The 23106-nt window shown below is 39.6% G+C and overlaps 1 protein-coding gene across 2 annotated transcripts in view; it reads left to right on the plus strand.

Annotated features, from left to right (window-relative positions):
* Positions 1 to 23106, plus strand: part of LOC111233949 (neuropilin-1a-like) — an 84151-nt gene that overhangs the window by 46704 nt on the left and 14341 nt on the right. For both annotated transcript variants that reach the window (XM_022761880.1, XM_022761881.1), the window contains exons 7-11: positions 9643 to 9798; positions 10871 to 11015; positions 14088 to 14263; positions 14582 to 14737; positions 19489 to 19633. In XM_022761880.1, coding sequence (XP_022617601.1) covers positions 9643 to 9798; positions 10871 to 11015; positions 14088 to 14263; positions 14582 to 14737; positions 19489 to 19633 — 778 coding nt within the window. The remainder of the gene's footprint in view (positions 1 to 9642; positions 9799 to 10870; positions 11016 to 14087; positions 14264 to 14581; positions 14738 to 19488; positions 19634 to 23106) is intronic.

The raw sequence follows: 23106 nt of genomic DNA on the forward strand, positions 1-23106 counted from the left end.
GGCAGACGGTGAGCTCATTATCTAGCTTTATGATAAATCTGTAATCATATTTTGCACTATAGTGACTCATTACATCAGTGTGCTGGATATTTGTAATGAAATGGAAATCCTCCATATCTGTAAACCACATTTTAAGCCAAGTAAGGCTTGACAGAGGAATTAAGTGTAATGCTCATTTTACTTGTGCAAATGAGCTTTTAAAGTAACTTTTAATGTGAAAATGATATATTAATCCATGCTTGCAATGAGAAAAAGTCATTTAAAAAGAGACTTTTACAGTTATTATTAAACATATTGAACAGCACAAGCAAAGTGAAGAAGGAATCGACATTTCAAGCAATCTGACTTCATCTCAAACACATACAAGTAAAGTCTTTAAAAATCAGATCAGACACAAAAACAGGACGTGATTGTCACTTTCAAGCTCTATTCGTATGAATGTGTCCCAAAAATCAGCCAGTAGGTGCATCTGCACAAGCTGTAGTAAACTGAATTGTTATTGAACACTGTGATGTAAGCCCAGGAAAGGCTTCCTTCCCTTCTGACTTCAGGTATTTATAGACGCCCTGCTGTTTGTCTTCAGGATCTATTTGACGCCACCAGGAAGAGCTCAGCGTTGTGCATCTGGAGAACACATTTGGGCCTTGTGTGAGCGACGTGTGTTGTCAAAGCTGGGGCGGGGAGGGGGGGGCCACAAGACAAAAGATCCTCCAGAGAGCGTTACAGGGTCTCGCAGTCCAGAGCAGACCTCTGGAGGAAGGTGAACTTCCAAACGTGGGAAATACCAGTAACTGAGGGGAAACCTCAACACAAATCAGTGTCTTTGCACTGTGATAATCATAAATCTAATTTCTTTATCATGAGCGAGGAGAGGCAAAAAGGTGATCAAATGTGAGCTATGTCATTCATCACAGAAAACAAAGCCCCCAAACCAAGTGGCTCTAATTAGCGTTGGGCTCATTTCGGATTAAAATGTCAAGGCTGCTAAAAGGAAGTACTTTCATCAGTGCCAGAGTCGTTTAGAAATTATGTAATGAGATTTTAAGGGCCCTGCGGTTATAAAAGTTGTTCAGCAGATACATAATCATGTTAAAGTTCCAAATAAAAACATTAGCGTGTGATTTTTCAGCATAAACTTAAAGGACCATAGCAATGGTTTTGCGAGTTTCAACTCTCTAACCAGAAAGTTTTACTTGACAGTTTTTCTGACCATTTTCCTGCACATGATGTACAATTATAGATATTTGGATCAATTTTTTCAACCATTCCTAACAGCTTTTCATTCAATTCACTTCTGCACAGCAATCTATCATGTCATCAATCATGACATTCAATTAGCAGACGGGTGAAACTTGTTTGGGTTGTGTTATCCATCACTGTGAAAAACACGTCTGTTATTGTGATTATTTGAACATGAACATCATTTTTAGGGAGACAGTCTAATTAGTATGTTGTTCATTTTGGATGGAAAGCTGCAGGCTGCAAAAAAAGAAAAGTATTTCAGAAATGAGAAACTGATGCCAGAGTGTTGTTGTAAAAGTCTTTGATGGATTTTAACAGTTAACACGGATGATTACAAAAGTTTTTACGTAAATTTGATGGACCATGTTAAAAACTTTTGACTACAAATCAGCTTTAATTCACAGTTGTGGACTTTAAAATACATAAGATACCGCTTTAGATAGATATCCATGACAGATTACTACCACAGCTTCTGAGTCAGCTGACAATGACGCTGCAGGATGAGTACTTCACTTGTTACTGTTACTGAACAAAATAACCACACTAACAAATCAGCCAGACATTCAGTTTTTCTTTAAGGAGAACCTAAGTATTCTCTTGTTTTTATTAGTAAATAAACTTGAACATGTAGTGAAAAGTTTCTCTCTCCCTGTGTAATCCATTGCATTCCCATGGGGCATCACTGTCTTAACACTAAAACCTCAGATGAGAACTGAGTAACTGAAGCCCTTTCTTTAACTATCACTGTTAGAGCAGTATCCTGTTTTGGCAGGAAGTAGCAGTGTTTTCGTTCAATCTCATTTAGCCACACTTAGACTGAATTATGTCCCCTTCCTGCATTTTTTCCCTTCATTAAAAAGCTCTAAGTGTGACAATTTTCTGTGGCATAAATGCAGGCACTGCCAAGTGTTGAGTAATTAGAAGATGGAAGAGCAATTAGCCTTAGTCATTTGACGGAGGAAGTCTGGAGAATGGAGCTGTGACCAGCCGCTACAGAAAACATATAATGACTGTGACGGCTGGCCAATAGATTACTGTAAGTGCTGAGGCTTTTCCTGTTTTAAAAGGGCCAACATCATCACTTTATTTAAACCCAGGTAAACTGTGTTTTTCTCACTTTAAAGATGTCAGGTCAAGACTTTTTTTGTCCACAACACCTGCACATTAGTAAAACCTTCATCATCATCATCATCATCATCATCATCTTCCAACGTCCTACGTTTAAATACCTCTGTGAAATATGTTTCTCAAATTACCTTATGCATGTATCTATACCTGCACAATTGTAACTGCACTGGGGTAAAGTCCCTTTTTTAAAAAGCATATAGAATGTGGCACACTCCTTTGTGTTATGTTTTTCATTTTTAAACCAAAATTTTAATGTGAAAATCCCTCAAGTTCACTTTTCCAAAAGCGAAGTTGAAGTTCATCATTATATCATTTAAAATACTTATATCAGTTCAGCATCAGTGATACAACCTTTCCCATCAACAAGTTAAAATAAAAAAAAAAATTAACAGGTAATTTGTATTGATCAAATAGTTGAGCATAAAATGTTAAACAAAATTGCAAAAAATTACCCTTCACAATTTCCCACAGCCAAGGTAAACCCCTCAGAACTGACTGTGTTGTTTCACCAGCACCAGGGAACCCAATAAGATTTAGTTTAGTGTTGCATAAGACAAAGCAAATCATTAAATCCTTATAAGTGAGAAGTTGGAATTTAAGATAATGTTTGGCTCAAGTTTTGCTCAAGTAGTGGACACCAGGGGTGACTTTCTGAAAATTGCCCCCTCCCATTACAGGAGAAACGACCTGTATTATGGTTGCACTATATTCTGATCTAGTGAGAAAACTGTTGATAGAGAAATTCATCTTTAATTCTCTTCTGTGGTGAAGTCTCCATGTAAGAACAGACAATATCCATGCAAAATGGCAACTCTAGAAAGAAACTTTCACTCTTTGATTCTTGTAAAGGGACACCAAAACCCATGTTTTTGTATTGCCCAGACTAGCTAAAGGGGTCATAAAATGATTGATAGAGGAGAAGAAAAATATATATTTAGTTTATTTTTGTTGATATTTCTGATTCTTGCATGTTTTCTTGTGAACCACCGCGTACTCCCATCTGTTAAAGCTTCTAAAAAGCCTTCAAATTAAACAATCTAAGGTAAACAAATCACTGTTGAACTCACAACTCATGTCCACACCAAGAACACAACCCAAGTCACAAGTAGAAGTTGCGTCATTTTAAGGGGTCACAAGCCAAAATGTTTGGAAACCACTAATTTAGACAAACTAAAATTCACCCCATTACTTCACTTTTAAACCCAACTCTTCATGATGGAATCAACAACAGAAATGAACTTGCAACTTACAATGCACAGTGTGTTTGTCACATACAGAATGTGAAATGTTCGGGGGATGCATCTCGTGGGAATTTAGATCAGAACGCAGCTGGGAACGGCCGCGAGCACTCCCACGAAACCTCGTTTCCCAGGGGTCTCCCTGTCAGTCACAGAGCCCACACAGACCTGCGGGAAGCTATTTTCTTCTCTTTTCTTGGAAAAGCATCAGTGGGGAAAAGTTAAATAATGGCCCTCTGGTGCCTTCCCATGTACAATATCACAGTGGCAACGTCTCTATGGTAATATAATTACACACCATATATTACACAAGCATCCCATATACTGAAGTGCTGAGTGTATTTTGGTATGCAACTGATAATTTCCAAACTTAACAAACAAGCAATTTTGTTTAGTTGAAGTGGAGAGAGATAGAAGTCAAATGGAGTGTCACCTCATTTAATCCACAGCGATGAAAATAAATGGATTCTTCTTCATGCTTTAATACAGTTTGGAGAAAGTTGATGTGATAACTATATATGGAGCTGCCTCAGTGAAGTATTCTTAAATTTAGATAAGCTTCAGTATTTGTGGACAGTATACTGATTTAAAAAAAGACCACTGTAAGGCTTTCTGTTATCGCCGCTGCTCTCTTTGATGATGGCTATCTTTTTAATAATCTTTTTTTCCATCTTTTTCTTTTCCCGCACTTTGAACAGCCTTGTTTCTGGACGCTGTGAGATAAAATGCCTCGGCCATCTGAACAAGTTTTTATCTGTTATTTAGCCCTTAGATGATAATTTCATGAGAAATCTGGGAGAAAAAATATAGCCACAAGATGTGATAACGTCAGTGTAATTTCATTTGGAGTTACTTATTATAAGGATTTCTTTGAACAAGTGAAACTGCCGGCGAAATAAGGATGATCACAAGTTTATTAGAAAAAATGAAAAAAATAGAACAAGTTACATAGTGTTACTCCATGTTAAACTAAAAACGAAATCAAAGCAGTTCCAAAAATGGATGTTGAATAAGTCTTTTCAGTTTTTAAGATGTCTGTGTCCCAAGATCTGAGTCTGTTTGTGTTTGTTTACTGTCCTGGGTATTTTAACTCAATTGGACACAAGACATTCATTTTAGTCATACAATCAAAGAGAGGAATTACCCTTGGCCACAGACAAATGTCGGCTATTTTAAGCCATGATAGCTTATTGCCTTGTATTAGCAGACAGCAGCCATGGTCTGCAGAGTTTTTACAGTTTAAAAATCCTCATTTGGAGGCAGCCCGGTGACTCACCTGGTAGAGCACATGCCACATAGGCTTAGTCCTAACCACAGCGGCCTTTTGCTGCATGTCTTGCTGTGCTATCAGAATAAAAGCAAAACATAACTTTATAAAATCCTTATTTGTCAGTAGGAAAACATCAACCTAAGAGGTGGAGTAAAGCTGTGTAGCTATTTAGTTTCCATTGAGGATCTTCATTCTAAATTCAGATATCTACTGAGATTACCCGTGAGGTAGTATTTTAATAGTATTTTATAGTTTAATAGTATTAAAACCTGTACTCACAAAACTGTGCAGCATTGGTTTGTCCCAGTTTATGTGCATCTTTTTCCCTCATCTGCACAGCCTGTCATGTTAATGTTGTCGCACAGGTCCGGCTAATGGCAGAGGGACACTGACTGAATTTCCAGATGTGTGACATGGAAACTTTAACACAGCTTGTTTGTTTGTTTTTGGCTAAGAGTTGATCATTGTTCTATATATAACTCTTGTGCTTTGACCATAGACCACATGTTTAAGACATTTTAAATCTGTTAGTTTGCTAATTGTTGCACTTTGTCAGTTAACTTTAGTTGCTTAGTATGTGCTAACTAATACATTAGCTAGCTCCTATTATACAACAGTTAGCTCCAACCAAGTGATTTGATTGGACAAGAGGCATTCCATGAATGCTGATATAGTGTACAACAGCATGGGGACTTTTTACTACTTGTATCGCTCCGCTTCACAGGTGTTCTATTAACCGTTAATCAGCGCTACATTAACTGCTGTTATCTATCTTTTTTGATTGTAACAAACTTTGCAAAGATGAATATATTTCTAGAAATAACATTTGAATTATGCATTGCATTTTCAGTACAACATCACGCCCTCTCGTGTGATATCGCTTAAATAAGCCATTGCTAGTTCTGTGTCGACATTTGCACCCAAGCCTCTGACATTTTGGAAAATATGCTTGTTCATATTGCCAACAGTCAGATATCAATTAATCAATTAATGTTAATGATTCAATTGGTCATCAGTATGCTCTCTTTACTAATGATAAAAAGTGTAAAAAGTAGCAGTGTAAAGAGTTTGCAGGTCCTTTTATCAGCCCTCACCTTTAAATTAGGGCAGCCTGAGAGTCAAAACCCAGGGGGAAAGTACTCAAGTACTCATTGCTGCTTGTCAAGCTCATTCACACACAGTAATAAAGGAAGGCGACTGAAATTAGTGTATCAATGCTTTATATATCAGCTGCTTTATCTGCTCTTTCGTCTCATGTGGACTGTGGTGAGGGGTCACAAACTGGATTTTAAAAAAGTGAGGGGGATGTGTTCCCCCACCCCCAGTGGAAAGTTCACCCATGGTTCAGTTAGACAGTATTTTTAGTCCTTATTTGCTCACAGTTAGTCTCATAAAGTCTGCTATTGGTCCAACACAACCTCTTAACCTAGAGGGTTACAAACACAGACACACACACACACACACACACACACACCACAGGTCACACACTAGTCATTAGTGATGCAGGTCGACAACCGTAAAATTGGTCCTGAGCTGGTTCCCACACACACACACACACACACACACACACACACACACACAGACTGCCTCCTATGCACTAAATGAGTGTGATGTCACACACGCTCTTCAGTATCTCAGAAAACAGACTCCTCTGGACGTCCTTGTTGGATCAGCACCCTGAGGCTCAACTTCAGTGTATCGTTGACTCAACTGGTTTGAATTAAACTCAGGATTTAAATCACATTATGTCGCAAGTAAATCACCATGACAACACTCTTTGACACATAGTTGGTGACTTTCAGAATTAACTTGTGGAATTACTTTATTTCTGTTATTTAGGCTGCAACTGTTGGGATGGTTTATTGTTAATAGGTTGTTTTTTGTTTATGCACAGGTTTTTCTTTTTCTTTTCCATTTCTGTTTTATTTGCAGCAGCCTTTATAATTCCATATATAATGCATTAGCCTCTTGTTTATTAATTGCTTATCTATTTTTTTTAGCTTTCTCCTCATTGAGACAGACAGCTCAAAGCAGAAGTGACTTTGGCTTATTCACCATAGTCTTTCGGCCTGTGGGGTCAAGGGTCACTAGACTCATCTTGGGTATATTCTTCTGTTTGTTTGTGTGTGTGTGTGTGTGTGTGTGTGTGTGTGTGTATTTGTGATGTGTTTTGTTTGTTCCTGCGTGACAGTATGGGTTGAAGAGTACAAACCTAATGTTATTACTTTATCAGAAACTTAGGATATCAAACAATGAAATTAAATTTACCTAAATGTCTTATACAGAGTGTAGTGTTGCCACGTGTGTGTCCTTTAATCTGGTTTCTGAGTTAACTGTCCTTGATGTTGAGCCTTTACATTTTGAGTGTAATATTGTAAAGGTGGCATGAGAATAAGAGTATAACTGGAAACATTTATAGCCCTCCCTCTGCACCTGCTGAATCCATTAACTGAATCATTTCTACTATAAATTCTAATGCCTGCAGAATTGAAATTATTATATTAGGTGACTTCAGTAAGAAGTAGATTGATAAATCTTCTAGTTAAGAAAAAAACCTTTTTGAAAACCTGAACCTAACCCAGTTAATTTATGAGCCCACTCGTGTTACATCTACCAGTCAATCTCTGCTTGACTTGATAATGGTTTCACACCCAAATAGATTTTTAACAGCAGGGGCTGTATCTGACTGCCTCAGTGATCAGGCTGTTGTGTACTGGAAAATTAACTTGCCCAAATTGCAACCCAAATTAATTTGAATAAGGAAATGAGAAAATGAATATAAATCGATTAATTAATGATTTAGTAATTAATTTCACTTAACTGGGGCAGGTATCAACTAATACCAAATGTTCTTGATGCTTGGGACTGTTTTTATTTTGAATTCACTGACATTGTAGATGAACTTGCTCCCGTGAAAACAAAATCAAGGAAAGGCATCTGGGTAACTTTACCTTATAAGTATTTTCAGGCAGAGAGATACTGGCATCCTGCTGACTCTCTAGGTCAGGTCAGGTCCTCTGATTCCAATAATTTACCTGTTAATATTCACCCCGTCTTCTTATTATAAGACCAGTTGTACATGTCCATAATAATTACATCTCTATAATTATGTTTTATAACTTTATTACTCAATGCCATGAACGACATTAAAGGTCCCATATTTTACACTTTTTCTGTGTTTTATTTGAAGTGTTGATCCATAGGAAGATATATTTATGGTTTTAAGAATCAGAATCCTGCAAGGTTGGATGGTGGGTTCAGGTAAAGGTGACTGTTTTGTTGTGACATCACAAAGTTACAGAAGTCCTGACGGCTGGTTTTAAGGCTCAGTTTCTGAATATAGGCTGTGTGCATTTCTCTGTGGACTGAGGCTTTGATACTTTCACAGTGTTTATATAGATCCTAGACCTGCTTTACAATCAAACAACACATGGAAATCTGGTTTATTACGTGATATTTATTGTTTTCTGTTCGTTTGTTTGATTGATTCTCGTCACATTTAGTATCGCTTAATCATCATGTTGTTATTTACATTTTGTTAAACGCTCTGTTGAATTGTGTTTATATTGTATTGTTGTCGTTGAGGACCCTCTCGAAAAGGAGACAGTACATCTCAAGGGGTTGTTCTTAAATAATTTCCAATCACAGTATACATACAAGCATAGATGAATAAAATCAAATGTCAATAAGCAGAACAAAGCGAAAAGTACCCTAAGACATGTGAGTTGGAAAGCCAGTCCAGTCCATACCTGCAGTGCTGAGTAACGCAGCTCATATTGTGAATCCAGACACCAAAATGACTTAGAGGATTTTAAGAGCTGTTTAATCTGTCAGCACCTCATCTCATCATGTTTAAGAGGCTATTTGAAGAGAAAAGGATTGAGGAGAGCGCTCATTACTTACAACACTTGTCAGCAGTTTAGTAGTGAAGTATACAGACTGCATAATGTTCCTGTGAAGGTCTTTGTTATGTGGTGTGCCCCTCTCTCTCTCTCTCTCTCTCTCTCTCTCTCTCTCTCTCTCTCTAGCGTCCTGCTCTGATTTTTCACTGTCTACTTATGGGCAGATCACAGTATAATTAATGAGATCTGAGCCTTTGTTTCCCCGTACGCTTCAAATGAAACATGGTACTAGACAGTATTGCATTTGTAAGATGATATTTTGGCTTTTTGTGTATAAGTTGGTACTAAGTGATGCATTTTTAAATTTCAAATTATATCTTGCTTGTAACGTCCAAAAGGAAATCTCCAAAGAGAAAAATGTGCTTCTTTTGGATGCACTTACACTTTTAGATCTGTTTAGAACAAATGTAAACCTCATGCCTGAGTAGTCTCGGGTTAAATCAGGCTTCAAAATACAGAACTTTTGCATCTTCAGGCTTTTATTTGCTTTAAGTGGGTTTTCTCATTTGCTGTCCATCTGGATTTTCCATCACAAATCCACTTCTTTATCCTCCAGGCCAGTGCATACCCAACTTTTTTGTCCCTAATGTACCCCACAGCCCTGTGAGACCAACTCACAGTTCATCCCTTGTGTTATAGTGCAGCTATTAATGCACTTTTAGCTGTTAAATATATATACATCATTGTGTAGTGTTCAGGTGTTATATCTGTCTAAACGTGGATATTTTAAAAGTTTTTGTAAATTAGTTGAGCTGCTCCGAGTTCCCCCATGCAGCTGCAGATGTACTCACTGCGGTACCTCACCTTTAATCTTGTCTGAAGTTTTCCATTGACTTGTCAATGTCATTAACTGTGTTCCCAGGTGGACCTGGGATTTCTCAGATTCGTCACAGCCATCGGGACTCAGGGAGCGATCTCAAAAGAGACCAAGAAGCACTACTTTGTCCGCTCATACAAGCTGGACCTGAGCTCAAACGGAGAGGACTGGGTCACTGTGAAAGAGGGCTCAAAGCAGAAGGTAATGATGAGTCATTAATGCTGTCACAACCCTTATCTATATGATATTGATGACTAATGAAGGACAGGCACTTTAATCAATGGGGAAGAAAGTGTGGACAGCTGAATCAATGTTTTCTAAGGCTAACAACACTTGGCAGCATGCCGAACCTGAAAGTCTGCTTTATATCCCACTCCTCTCATCACAATCACAATCAATTTCTTTAGAGGAACACTCTTGTACTGGAAGTTGGCCTGCTGACATTGGTGAAGAAATAAATTGACAGAGTTTCTCATTAAGCAACATATTGATAGACGTGGTACAAGTACTGCTAGCATTAGCATCAACTAAATCATGTCAGAGTCTCCACTACTGTTAAATGGAGCCTGAAGAGTTTCCATGGTGCAACATTTGGCTCCGGTGCCAATATATGTGCCGGTTTGTTCTGTTTGAGCACTAAAGAGAGGCTGAGAAGTCAAGTGCCTTTAGTCACAGGTCGGGATCAAACAACATGTCAGGAAAGGCAGCAGCAGCAGAAGTCACTACAATAGCAGTAGCAGTTAGTCTTGGACAATATCCAAAATGTAATATCTTGATACAGTCCAAATATATACACATATACACGCGCGCGCACACACACACACATACATATATATTCGATATTATGGAAAATGCCAGGAAATATTGCAGTATTCAATGTTATCGAATATCTGCCCAAGCCTAGTAATAGTAGTAGTTTAGCAGCAGCAGCAGCAGCTGTAGTAGAATGAGTAGTAGTAGTGGTAATGGTAGTAGTTGTAGAAGAAGCAGCCCAGTACCACAGAGTAGGGGTAGTGATGGTAATACCTGTAGTATTGTTGGTTCAGTAGCTTTATTAGTGGCATCAGTAGCAGAAGCAGAAGACACTGTAGCTGCAGTAGTAGTAGGAGTATGTATATGTAATAGGAGTTTCAGTAGCAGCAATGGTAAAAGCAGTAGTACTAGTAGCAGTTATCAACAGTTGTACCAGTTTCAGTAGCAGTAACAGTAGCATTAGTGGTAACATCAGTACTGGAAGTAACAGAAGCACTAATCTGTGTTGTCTTGTCTTCAGATCTTTCAGGGGAACCACAACGCGATGGACGAGGCTCGCGCCTTTCTTCCCAAACAGACTCTGGCCCGCTACATCCGCATCCGCCCCATGTCCTGGGAGCAAGGCATCTGCATGCGCTTCGAGGTCTACGGCTGCAGAACATCAGGTAACGACGTTACAAACACTCACAGAAAACACACTCAAACATACTGACTGGAGACTGCACTCCCAGCTCCAACTGTTGACGCACTGATTTATGTTTTACAATGACTTCCGGCACTTCCTGTTGGTGCTGCAATCCATATTTTTTTGCATATTTCATTCATGTGAAATTTCATGGATTTTCTTCTTAATTACTTTTTTCCCGGCCCAACAGGGATGATTAAAGTTTAATGTAATGTAAATCTTATCTAATCTAACACACACATGCAGTGTAGGCGTTTCGCTAACACCCAAACTCGTTTATTTGTTTATTCTCTAATATATTAAACAACAGCTAGTAAACACCACAGACACACACAACCACCAGTACACTTTTGTAAATGTCATATCTACACACAAAACACACACATGACACATATTGACTCACTGTGTTCAAAACCTTTTCTCTCACTTTGTAGAAATACAGTAAAAGTACACAAATTTTCCATTAAAGATGTATATTATTTCAATCTGTTGTCTGTGCTATTCAAAGCATCCTGCCAATAATTCCTTCCTGTAACTTCTATTCAATAGTCTGAGAGGTTTTACAAACACTAAACCTACTTTTCTAAACCTATGATTCTTTCACAAAGGCAGAATCTGTTTTTTTTTACACATTGGAGGCGTTAATACGAAGAAAAATGTTCTTTGATATGAATGAACGCACTTCCCTAAACCTGGGAATATGTCTTTTCTAAGACAAAATAATGTTAACTCTTCATGCAAAAAGTTTGAAGGAAAAGTGACAGTCCAAAAAAAAAAAAAACTTCTTGACAAGTTTTACCTGCTTTTGGCGCTGGTCGACTGTTCTCTCCAGACTGTGGACTCTCCCTTTAATAACATTTTCTCACTTTTACACATCGTGAATCAAGCTAACATCTTTTTGGCTGCCGGATGAGAACCTCCTGCTGCTCGCTGTTGATTTAAAATAATCGCTGCTTCCAAGGCGAGCGCAAAAACTCCCACAGAAGGACGGCGTTATTCATTACAGAGGAGCGGAGGAAAATCATGCTGCCTCATTACTCACCCTCTAACATTATATAAACCTCAGTCCTTGATATGCTACAAGCCACTCTCGGTAGGAGAGCTCCATAAAGTAGATATTAGGCTCTTATTCATTGGAGAACAGGCTGTGGAGTGCTAGACAGGTGATTCAAGAGATATAATGATACAACTGGGAAAGTGTGTGTGGTGTGCTTTTATTGCACGTGCAGCAGAACTATTATTCACTCCTAAACCCGTAACTTTAAACTTGATTCTTATTTTTACCTAAATTTAATATAAATTCCACATGTAATCCTAAACCAAACTCCTATTCCAAAACATGCATTTTAAAGAAATGACAAAATGCACCTAATTTTTTTACATTTGACCCATTTCCTCTATCCCTGGGAGGACATTTGGTACTCATAAGCTCAGAAACACATGAACACACTCAGACAATGCTGTTGGGGGTTTCCATAAAGAGCACAGAGTAGCTGTAAATTCACATTGTGGAGGAATTTACATCCTCAGTAGCTGCTGTTGTTGAGCTCCAGACATAACTCTGGGAGCATTTGTCAAATTCAAATATCACACTGAGACCACGACCTTTTCAGCCAGGATATTAGATCTAGCTTGTTGTGGATAATGGATTAAACTTGGCTCACAGTGACCAGACCATTGCTTCCAAATAATTTAGTTTCATTAAGTTTGTTTATTCCGAGAAAAACACAAGCTAAAGTCTCTCAATTATCCACTAATCATCCCAGTTTATTTCCTAATACTCGACCTCCTGAAACAACAACATTAGAGGGAGCAGACTTCCCAGGTTGTTCAACAGAGTATGTTATAGCCTGAAGGTCACATGCAGCATTTCCTTCAACGGGCGACTCAGTCAGTGTCAAGTACCCATGAGACAAGACTTCAAACTCCAACACGTTGTAAGGATTCTGCTACAAGCTGCCTCTTGACCTCTGCCAATGTGCCTGTGTGCAAATCTCAGGACACAACAAAATGTACAAATTCCCCATTGTAGTAGTATACTGTATTTGGTTGTAATGGTGGCAGTGGTTGTTGACCTTTCCACACGTCAGACCAAGAATAACACATTTTTTCTGCAGGTACAGAAGATATGTATAAATGTTTTTCCCCTTCCTTCCCATCAAAGGGTTTTTTTTTTGTTTTGTTTTTTTTGGGGGGGGGGTGTTATTGGCCAGTCAAATTCATGCAAGCACGACATTGATTAATTTATATGAAAGCTGTGATTCTGCATTTGTCCTGCCTGTTATAACGTTGTTGCAAAATCCACTTTTCTGTTCTGCCATCTGATAAACCTCCAAATTCTTAGATCTGTTTCTCAAACTTCAAACCCACACTTCCTGGATCACATTTCATTGTCTCACCGGTACCTGAAGCAACACCAACGCAGCCCTTCACATTGTTTCTTTTTAAAAACTGGGCCGTTTTTGTTCTTAACACCCACTAAGGAGGCAGCATTTTTTGACACTGCTATTATTGGTGTGAGCAGAGCATTAGTAAGAGTAGTAGCAGAAGGAGAAGTACAACTAGCAGGAAGCATAAATCATACTGCTCACATCTGCATATGGGACACAAACATTCCAGCGTCTGCCCACGTTCGTACACGCCGACAAACGTGAACTACAACTGTAATATAAGCAGAAGGGGCCTTTAGCATACAACACCTTCCTCCCTTACACTCTCAAACTGGATAAGGAACCCCCCCCCCCATCAGGGAATCATTCTTCATACAGACTGCATATATACACAAAAATCTTCATGTTCATTTTAGACAAACTCATCCCTGAGATGATACAGTACATGAATCTTTAGTGTTTCGACTCTTGAGTTTAAACACTGCAGCAAACCCCAGAGGGCACCAACTAAAACCGCTGACTAAAGCAGTGACTAGATAAGGATGACAGTTGTCTTCTTTATCATACTGTACGCCTCTCAAAAGTTTCTTATACTCCATTCTCTCCCTCTCCCCCTCTCTCCCCCTCTCTCTACCTCTCTCCCTCCCTCCCTCTCTGTACAGACTACCCATGCTCGGGGATGTTGGGGATGGTGTCAGGTCAGATCTCAGACGCTCAGATCAGCGCCTCGTCTTACGCCGACCGGGGCTGGGTGGCTGAGAACGCCCGCTTGTTGACGGGGAGGTCGGGCTGGACCGGGCAGCAAACCAAGCAGCCCTTCAGAAATGAATGGCTACAGGTGGGTTCACAACTCGGCTGTCATATTTTAAAAACAGGGATGGTGAGTTTAGTGATCCATCAGTTAGTGAATGTTCTTGAGCAAGACCTTGACCTCAATCATAAATTTAACTCCAATAAAACTGCTGTAACCTTGATCCCTCATGCCTTTTGTTTTTTCACTGTCTAATACAAGATTATAAAGTTTGTTTTTAGGCACGAATCAGATACACTGATACACAAAACTTTAGCCATATCAAAATAGGTTGTCAGTTAGTTTGTAATCAGTCAGTTTGTTACCTTCAGCTGACTAACTGTTCGCTCTCGTCCTCCCTGGCAGGTGGATCTGGGCCAGGAGAAGATGGTGAGCGGTGTGGTGATCCAGGGAGGGAAACACCGCGACAGGAACGTCTTCATGAAGAGGTTTAAAGTGGGCCACAGTCTGGACGGAGAAGAGTGGACCATCGTCAAGGAGGACAACACCACCAGGCCAAAGGTTGGTTTGCTTATACCTCTTTCCAACAGAAGACACGCGCCGCGTTTTACTGCTGCCACAGGTTGCTGCTCCGTATTGTAATTCCATACATATTACTGATAAAATTACACAGAGTCACATTTACAGACGTAAAGCTGAGTTTCCTCTGATCGTTGTCTCTCTTCTTTTCTCTCTTTTTTTTTTTTGACACATGAGTGAATCCGTTAAATGGTGTTTAAATGTGAAAATGTCAATTAATGCCTCAACCCTAAGAGACGCGTCTCTCTTTTTGGCAGTTAAATTTTTATTAAGCCGGGTTTTATGTGGCCCACGTCCAACCCCGGCTGAGAGAAGGGCTTCAAAGTCAGGTTGGATGACAAGTGTTGACTCTTTTAAGATCAACTGCCAATCAGTGGTGGAAGAAGTATTCAGACCCTTATAAAAACACTCTCTTGCAAAACATGTAAAAGTCATGCACTCAAAATGCTCATTTGCACAACAGGTACTTGTCAAAATTCAGTTCTACCTCTCTGTAATGTAGTTTATATTAAGGTGTAGATTTATTTCTAAATTCATAAAGATTGCAACTGAAAAGCTTGTAGGTCTCTCAAAAGTCTCATGTGAACTGCTCCACTAAAGTAGATCTGGTTCTACTTTTTTGTATTTTTTTCATATATCTGTCCCGTTCAGTGGCAGTACGGTGATACACGCCAATACAGATTAACGGAAAGTAAATTACAAGAAAGCCAGATAAAAGGTTGTTGACATGAAAATTGCTGTAATCTGTAATAATTCCAGAAAGCCAACGGACAGACGCTGGACTTGCCGCAGTGCTGCTTCTGCAGTGAAATGGTTAGCACCCAAATTACAGGCTGCTATTCATGTGAACTCGAGCAGTGCTGTCTGTTGAATGAACGTTTGTCTGATGTGCTCAACAAAATCTTCACATGAGGAAAAATAAAGCTCAAGGGGAATTAGGGTTGTTGTCGTTGGAGCAAATAATATTGGGGTACAGCAAATGAATACGAACTAGAGAAAGAGAGAAAAGAAATGAGGTTACACACAGAGACGGACAGTTTATGAAAAGCATGAAGTAAAGTTACAGTATTCTCATGATGTGCAAATAATGACAATATTACTGAGGCCAAGAAGCCCAAATGAGGCCGTGCTCTATGTGCAGCACCTCACATATTTATCTATCGACTGATTTGCTCCTTCACTCATTCACTCAAACTTTTCAGCGATTCTTGACAACAGATCAGAGTTCCCAGAATTCTCATGTGGTGTCGTTAACGTCTGTGCTGGTGCTGCAAGGATACAGTCAGCTGTAATATGGTAATCAACGTGCTGACAGCTTAAAAACCTTCTAATGTTATTCCTCTATGATTCCCTCATCAACAAAGTTTAGCATTAATGTAGCATCCTAAAAGGTGTGTGCCAGAAGAAAATATGTGAATATACTGAATTAAAGTCATTTTGGCCATTATTTATTTCAATTTATAAAAAATATATCTATGTATATGTAGTACTTTATAACTCATATTAAACACTCCACTTTTTTTGTATGTTTTCTGAGCACTGTAAGGATTTCTCACACAATGACAACTTGACAAACCATCAGATGGTGAAGATTGTTTGTCATGATCAAAAGCTCCAGAGAAGCCACTAAATGGCCCTTGTAGTGAGGCCGTTTTCTCAGTTGGTTATGAGTATGTTTATTAGATTTATTATTAGGCTCAGGCGGCATCATGTGTTAGTTCAGCCGTTCTGGTTTGTTCAGAATAAACAGAAGAAGATTTGTGTGGTTGGCAGCATGAGAAGTGACTGACTGAAGGAAAAGAGCGCCACCTACAGAAACTCCAACATCACCAAGAGAAACTCCAGAGAAGACAACACTGTTTGATTGACAGGAAGTGTCGGAGCAGAACAATGACAGCTTTGTACAAAAGATGGATCCGGCATCAAAATTCAAAGTGTCACAGTTGACCACTTGAAAGACATTAGAAAACTGGAATTTAATATATATATATATATATATATATATATATATACAGTATATGTTTAGCTCTTGGTTTGTAACTCTTCTTAGTGATTTAAGTGACTTTGATTCTCATCCCCAAGAGGAAATTCATGTCATTGCTTTAAAGACCTGACTTCCTCTCCTTGCCCGGCCCCATTGGTGCGACATCCTCCTCTATGTGTTCCAGATGGCAGGGCGGAGGACGAGGTTAGCCACCAGACTCCTGCTGATTTGCTGCAGACGGAGCTGTAGATGCTCCTCCGTCTCTCCTCTCAGAGCAGAGACTCTATGCTCTGTTTCCTGTGTCTTTTTATAAAACCTCATCAAAAGACGAGGCAGGAAGGCTAAGTGAGGCCTGGCCGCTGCATGTATTTATATATGCATGGGCACAGTCATACGCACACACACTCACACGCTGTACATACTGTATGTGCTCATGCATAAAGATGAGTGTGTATATGTACAGCAGGAGACTGGCCAGTTGGTTAGTTTACCTTAGAAGAAACTCTGAAATCCTGAGAGAGAGACACTGGGTTTAATAAAACACCTGACCAGCGGTATGTTAGTAAAATGTAGTAGTGAATAAGTAGCAGTAGTAAGAAGTAAAAAGGACGACCTTTTAGAAATCCAAACTTATAGTTTCATGAAGCTCTATTGGAACTCTATTTCTCTTATAATTAGTACCAAAATGACTTGGTCTTTCTTAAAAAATATGGTTGTAATTTACAGTTAAATACCAGATAATTTAAAAGGAAATTAGCTGGAAAGTACAGAAAAATGTTACCACGCTTTGTGTCACAGTTGTGTAATTTCCTTGCGCATTTGTAGGAAGTTTCCTAAAATGAAATGAAAGTTGGTGCAACTCTTATTGGAAACATTATTGTTCATATGTGCTGGACTGTATGTTTACCTGTAGAAACATTTAACATTTTTGCATGTTCAGCTCATCTGCTGTGCAGGGGCTGAAAGACTCTCTGGGTTACATTAGCAATTAATTCACTGGAACTGTACCAACTGAACAGTGTCTCTATTTCTCTCTATTAATAGGCCTAGTACCTAATGACGTATTTAGTTCTCTCCAGAAAATGACTAGGAAATGATTTGTAAATTGCAGAGCATTAAAATAAAGCTTTACCAAATGTGCATAGTATACAAATTCTTGGGAAAAATGAAGTTTTTTAATTGTGAATTAGCATTAGTTAGCAACACTTGAACTAATATTACTTTACCTGACTGTCAACATCAGTACATAAAGTCACTCTTGTTAACTGTTGTGTCACAGACAGTAATGCTCAGTGATAACAGAACACACAGATTTACAAACTGTAAATGAGTCAGAGTTATTGTGGAAGGCAAAATTTTATCCGTTGCCTCTGGCCAGATGTTAGAAAGCAACACTAAAATAGAATTTAAAAAAACAACGTAACATAATGTATCTGGTAAATTGAACATGTTCAAAGGAGCATGAAAAACAAACACCATGCCCAAGATAGTACAGTAGAGTACAGTGCACATGCACCAATAAATAATGTAGCAATAAAAAAGCTGCATTCATTTTTGTATTAACATATATCATTTGCCTGTAAGACAGGTGTCTCTCCTTGTCAGTTTTTAATATATAAACAGAGAAAGTAACATATGATCCTTTTTTTTTTTTTTTTTTTACTAAACACACACATACTGAGATGTCACATACCTGTTGTTGGACAATGACCAGTGAGTGCTTAAGAGTTAGCACTAATGGACAGTGTATTTCTTATTCCCAGATTCAGGCTCAAACCTTGGCAGCTGAAAGAAAAGTTCTCTCTTCCTTCCAAAAACAGTCACATCATAGCACCGACCCTAACGCCACAATGCAGCCTTTAATAAATCAGGCCTAAGGAAACTTTAGCGGTTCAGACAGGCAGGAGCGTGTTTGGTGTTTGGCGTCCCACCACTTGGCTCCCAGTGTGACAGTAACCGTTTTCATCTGTGCTGCTTCCATGTTGGAAATATGAAAGGATGACCTCTGGTTTTGATTTTCTGGCTTTTGCTTTTGTTTCCTCCTTTCATTTAGTTTCAGCTTCTTATCAAAGTGACCTGTGCCTGATCAGAGCCAGACTTAGACCCAGACAGTATCGTTTGTTTTATGCATGACAGGCACCGAATGGATGGGCTTTACGTTCAATGAAATAATAACTGTAGAGTTTAGCAGGGAAAGAGCAGTCAATATTTTCCACTATTCTTTGATTTACCACTTAATAATTTACCGTATGACACCATCTGATTTATCCTGAGAAAATGAAAGCAGATTTCAGCAGAGGTCCAAAAAAAAAAGAAATAAATTCAGGACCTCAGAATCCCTTGTTTTCAATGAAATATAAACTGAAGTGACATTACATCTCTCCTGCGATAGAGGAATTATTTCCCTAGTTCCCCTGTTCTTTTAATTGGCTAAACTGGTCTCACATGTCATTGTAACGTACATTAGAAAAGCCTTTGAACTCTGTACCTTGATGACTTTGCAGGTCCCTCTGTAAACTACATTTGTATGGCACTGGAAAATTAACACAAAGGACAGTGTGTTTTGCAATTTTATTAGTCGGGAATTTTTAAATTCCCCAACTAATAGATTTAACTCAATGCTAAACCCTTTGTAAGAGAATCATAACTCATCCTGAGCTCTCTAATGGGCCCAGTCTGGTGACCTCTGGTTAAACTCAAGAGACATTAATTCAGTCCCTGACATATTTGTTTCTGTCTTTTCCCTCAGATATTCATTGGGAACCAAAACCACGACACCCCAGAGCTGAGGTCCATGGGACCACTACTCACCCGCTTTGTCAGGATCTACCCGGAGAGAGCCACCACCGAGGGCCTGGGCCTCCGACTGGAGCTGCTGGGCTGTGAGCTGGACGGTTAGTCACGTTTTAGTGTCTGCACTGCCTTGAAATAAATAAATAGTATAAATATATAGTATGAATAAAATATTAAAGTAGTATTGATATTCATCTTTAAAGCAGCTAAGATTCATTTCATAAAGGAACAGTTTTAAAGCCAACATTACACACAATAACAAGTAGAGCAAGTTTAAAGTGGATCAGCTTAGTCTGGAGAACGTTACTGTCACCCCTGAGGCAATTTGTCTCAGCTTATTACGTTTTAATATCATGATATTACGCCATGGCTGATATTAAAGCAGAGCACTCCTGTGGCTTCTGGCTTTGGCCGAGTTGTTCTTGGTTGAGAACAGTGCTCAGCTTTCACAAACCGTAACCAGTGACACACAGAAACGCAGCTGAATTACAACAAGTGATGCTTCACCATACATAGTCGAGGTAACTCAGGCAGAATGAGACTGCAGGTGGTTACTGCTGCTGCATGTGAGGTTTTTTTGGGAAGTCAAGCAGCAACTCAGAAGCCAATACTCATTTAAGCATAAATGTCTCTCGCTTGGATTGAGCCTTCAGGGCCAGATATTGTCCAAAATAGAGAGTGGGCAGCAGACATGCACACAGTTCTGTTTATACTACATCAGATGTCTCTATAGGTGGACATGTTCACACTGGTGCAGACAAGTTAGTCATGAATTTTAGGCTACATGCAGAAGGTGTACGGAGACCTCAGTGGACATGGCTAAGTTATGAAATACAGATCTTTGCAGCCATGTGGATGCAGAAAGCATAAATTGGACTTAAAATGACACTAGGTAGAGCCACACAACCCCATTCACATTTGATAACATCATATAGATAATAGGTAATGAAAGCAGGAGAAAAGCTACCTCGTGACACACAATGTTTTAAACACAGCAGGAAGCCAGAAAGGTGTAAAGGATAACACACACTTGAGGTATTTGACATGCGTCTTAACAATGGAGACTGTTGACTCCCATAAAAAAAACGACCCCATAGTGACGTTTTATTGTTGAGCGACTTCCAGCGGTCGTGTGAGGCAGCATCAGTCTTTTCAGCAGAAGTCCACAAAACAACGTGTTTATACTCAGTAGTGTAGTGTAGTGGCTTTTGTAATTATGACAGGAAGGGGGAGGTCAGGTGAGGTTGTTATAGCAACAAAGTCCACATGTGAAAGAGGAAGAGGAGGTTGTGGTGGATGGATGGATCGACACAGAGACTGCTTTTTGTTTCCCATTTCCCACTAAGAATCAACATTTTTCCTTTTAACCATTACAGTGATCGTTCCGTAACCCCAACCGCATGTTTATTATAGTAACCATGACAACACAGGTCCTCTAACCTTTACCTTAAGTACTTAAGTACTTTGTTCTTGGGCCTAAACCTAACCAAACATTTACCATAGCGTTGTCACATCAGAAAATTATTTCAGTTTATCTGAGCAAATTCAGGGGAGGGACTAATGATCTATATGGTCGTTTTCTATTCAAGCTGACACGTTTGGGACGATCTCAGCCACTCCACCTTAACTTCTTCCAAGTGCGTGCTACGAGATGTGGGTTACGATGCCAACATTTTAGGACAACGGGAAAAAATTGTTAGCGTGAACTGAAAATGTTCAACATGCAAGCAGCATTTTCAAGATGCATTGGCATTCATGCGCACGTGGCCTCAATCAGTCATCCAGTCATTAGACGGTGAACTGCTTACACTTCAGCCTGCTTATCTGCAGTGTTTGGTGTAATGAGGGAGAGGGAGCGCGCGGAGAGCGAGCAACATGAAAGGCTGACGCATGCCATGGCAGGCTGCTATCTCTGCTGCTGCAGTGGTCAGAGAGAGAGAGAGAGAGAAAAGGAAAGGGGAGGGAGGGCTCCACCTCCCACAGTTAGGTGAGGGAGGAACAGATGAAGGGAAGAGGGAGGCTGCCTGGCGGAGTGTGAGTGTCTGGTTGCCCTGAAGGGAGAGAGATAAGAATCAGGCAAAGCAGGCAAGATTGCAGGGTGTGTAAGTGTGCGAGTGTGTGTGTGTGTGCGTGTGTGTGCGTGTGTGTGCGTGCGTGCGTGCGTGTGTGCGTGCGTGCGTGCGTGCGTGCGTGCGTGCGTGCGTGCGTGCGTGCGTGCGTGCGTGTGTGCGTGTGTGTGTGTGTGTGTGTGTTGGGGGGTGGGGGCAGAAATAAGGGCAGGAGAGACAAGGAGCAGAGATCGGAGATTAACTTCAACCCAGCAAGACACAGGGGATCAGAGGAAGTCCTTGGCCTCTTAACCCTGTTACCCTGTTAAATGAACTCCCCGAAAACCTCAGAAGCTCTCTGTAGCTTATAGCATTTCTATTATGTATAATAGAAATAGAAATATGCAAAGTGAAATATTTGTATGTTGAGAGGCGAGAAGCAGGACAGAGATTGTGACAGCAGACTAGCGGCCGATGTACTGTACAGCATGGAAATAATAGCAGCACCACCTGCACGCATTTTTGTCCAAAGTATGAAATTAATTTAGTCAAGGCAAGTTTATTTATATAGCACCATTCAGACACAAGGCAATTAAAAGTGCTTTACAGAAGCAGGGAAATTACATTAAAAATAAGACATACAATCCAGCTCTTCTTCTGAAGTCCAATAAAAGTAAACCAGTCCATATGCAAAAATTAAAAGCCTTTATATATCCAAAAGGAAAACAGAAAAAACAGTCCTTAAACACTCCTTGATACCACTAAACAGACAAACTGGAATAAGAAATAAACGTATAAAAAGAAGCAACTGAATTCAGGGATGCTTCCAGAGGGTTTGACAATTTTAAACTGGTTTTAAAATGTTTATTTTTCCAGGATATAGAAGGTGTGTAACTGTGTAGTATTACTGTAAATCTGTTGGGACTACAAGGCTTACATGGGTGTATATCTGTCAGGACCCACTGATTATCATTGTGTGTGTGTGTGTGTGTGTGTGTGTGTGTGTGTGTGTGTGTGTGTGTGTGTGTGTGTGTGTGTGTGTGTGTGTGTGTGTGTGTTTGTGCGCGCGTGTGTGTGTGCGCGTGGGTGTGGAGGTGGGGGGGATTGAAAGAAGTGAGAGCAAAAGAAAAAAGGGGTAAAAATAAAAAGTGCTGCATATCTGTGTCTGTCCCAGATGAACACAGTTTCACTTCAAAAGGAAAGAACAAAGACACACACACACACACACACACACACACACTGTCACAGGAGACATGACACAGACTGAGACACTTCAGTCAGTCTGCTTAGGGTACTTACACACACATATGTGCACACTCAAATGCATACAAACCATATGTGCACACTGGAGAAGACATACAGATGCACACACTCATACCCATCAGAAATTATGGCCAATTATCCAAATCACAGCCTTCTTTCACCTTGATACTCACTGAGGCTGTTTATCAGTTTATCATTAATGTGTATAATGATAAAGCTTTGACCTCAAGTGTTAAATAAGCTGATTAGATGCTATTAAATAA

The sequence above is a fragment of the Seriola dumerili genome, unplaced genomic scaffold (assembly GCF_002260705.1).
Source record: "Seriola dumerili isolate Sdu_G_001 unplaced genomic scaffold, Sdu_1.0 BDQW01000432.1, whole genome shotgun sequence".
Classification (NCBI taxonomy): domain Eukaryota; kingdom Metazoa; phylum Chordata; class Actinopteri; order Carangiformes; family Carangidae; genus Seriola; species Seriola dumerili.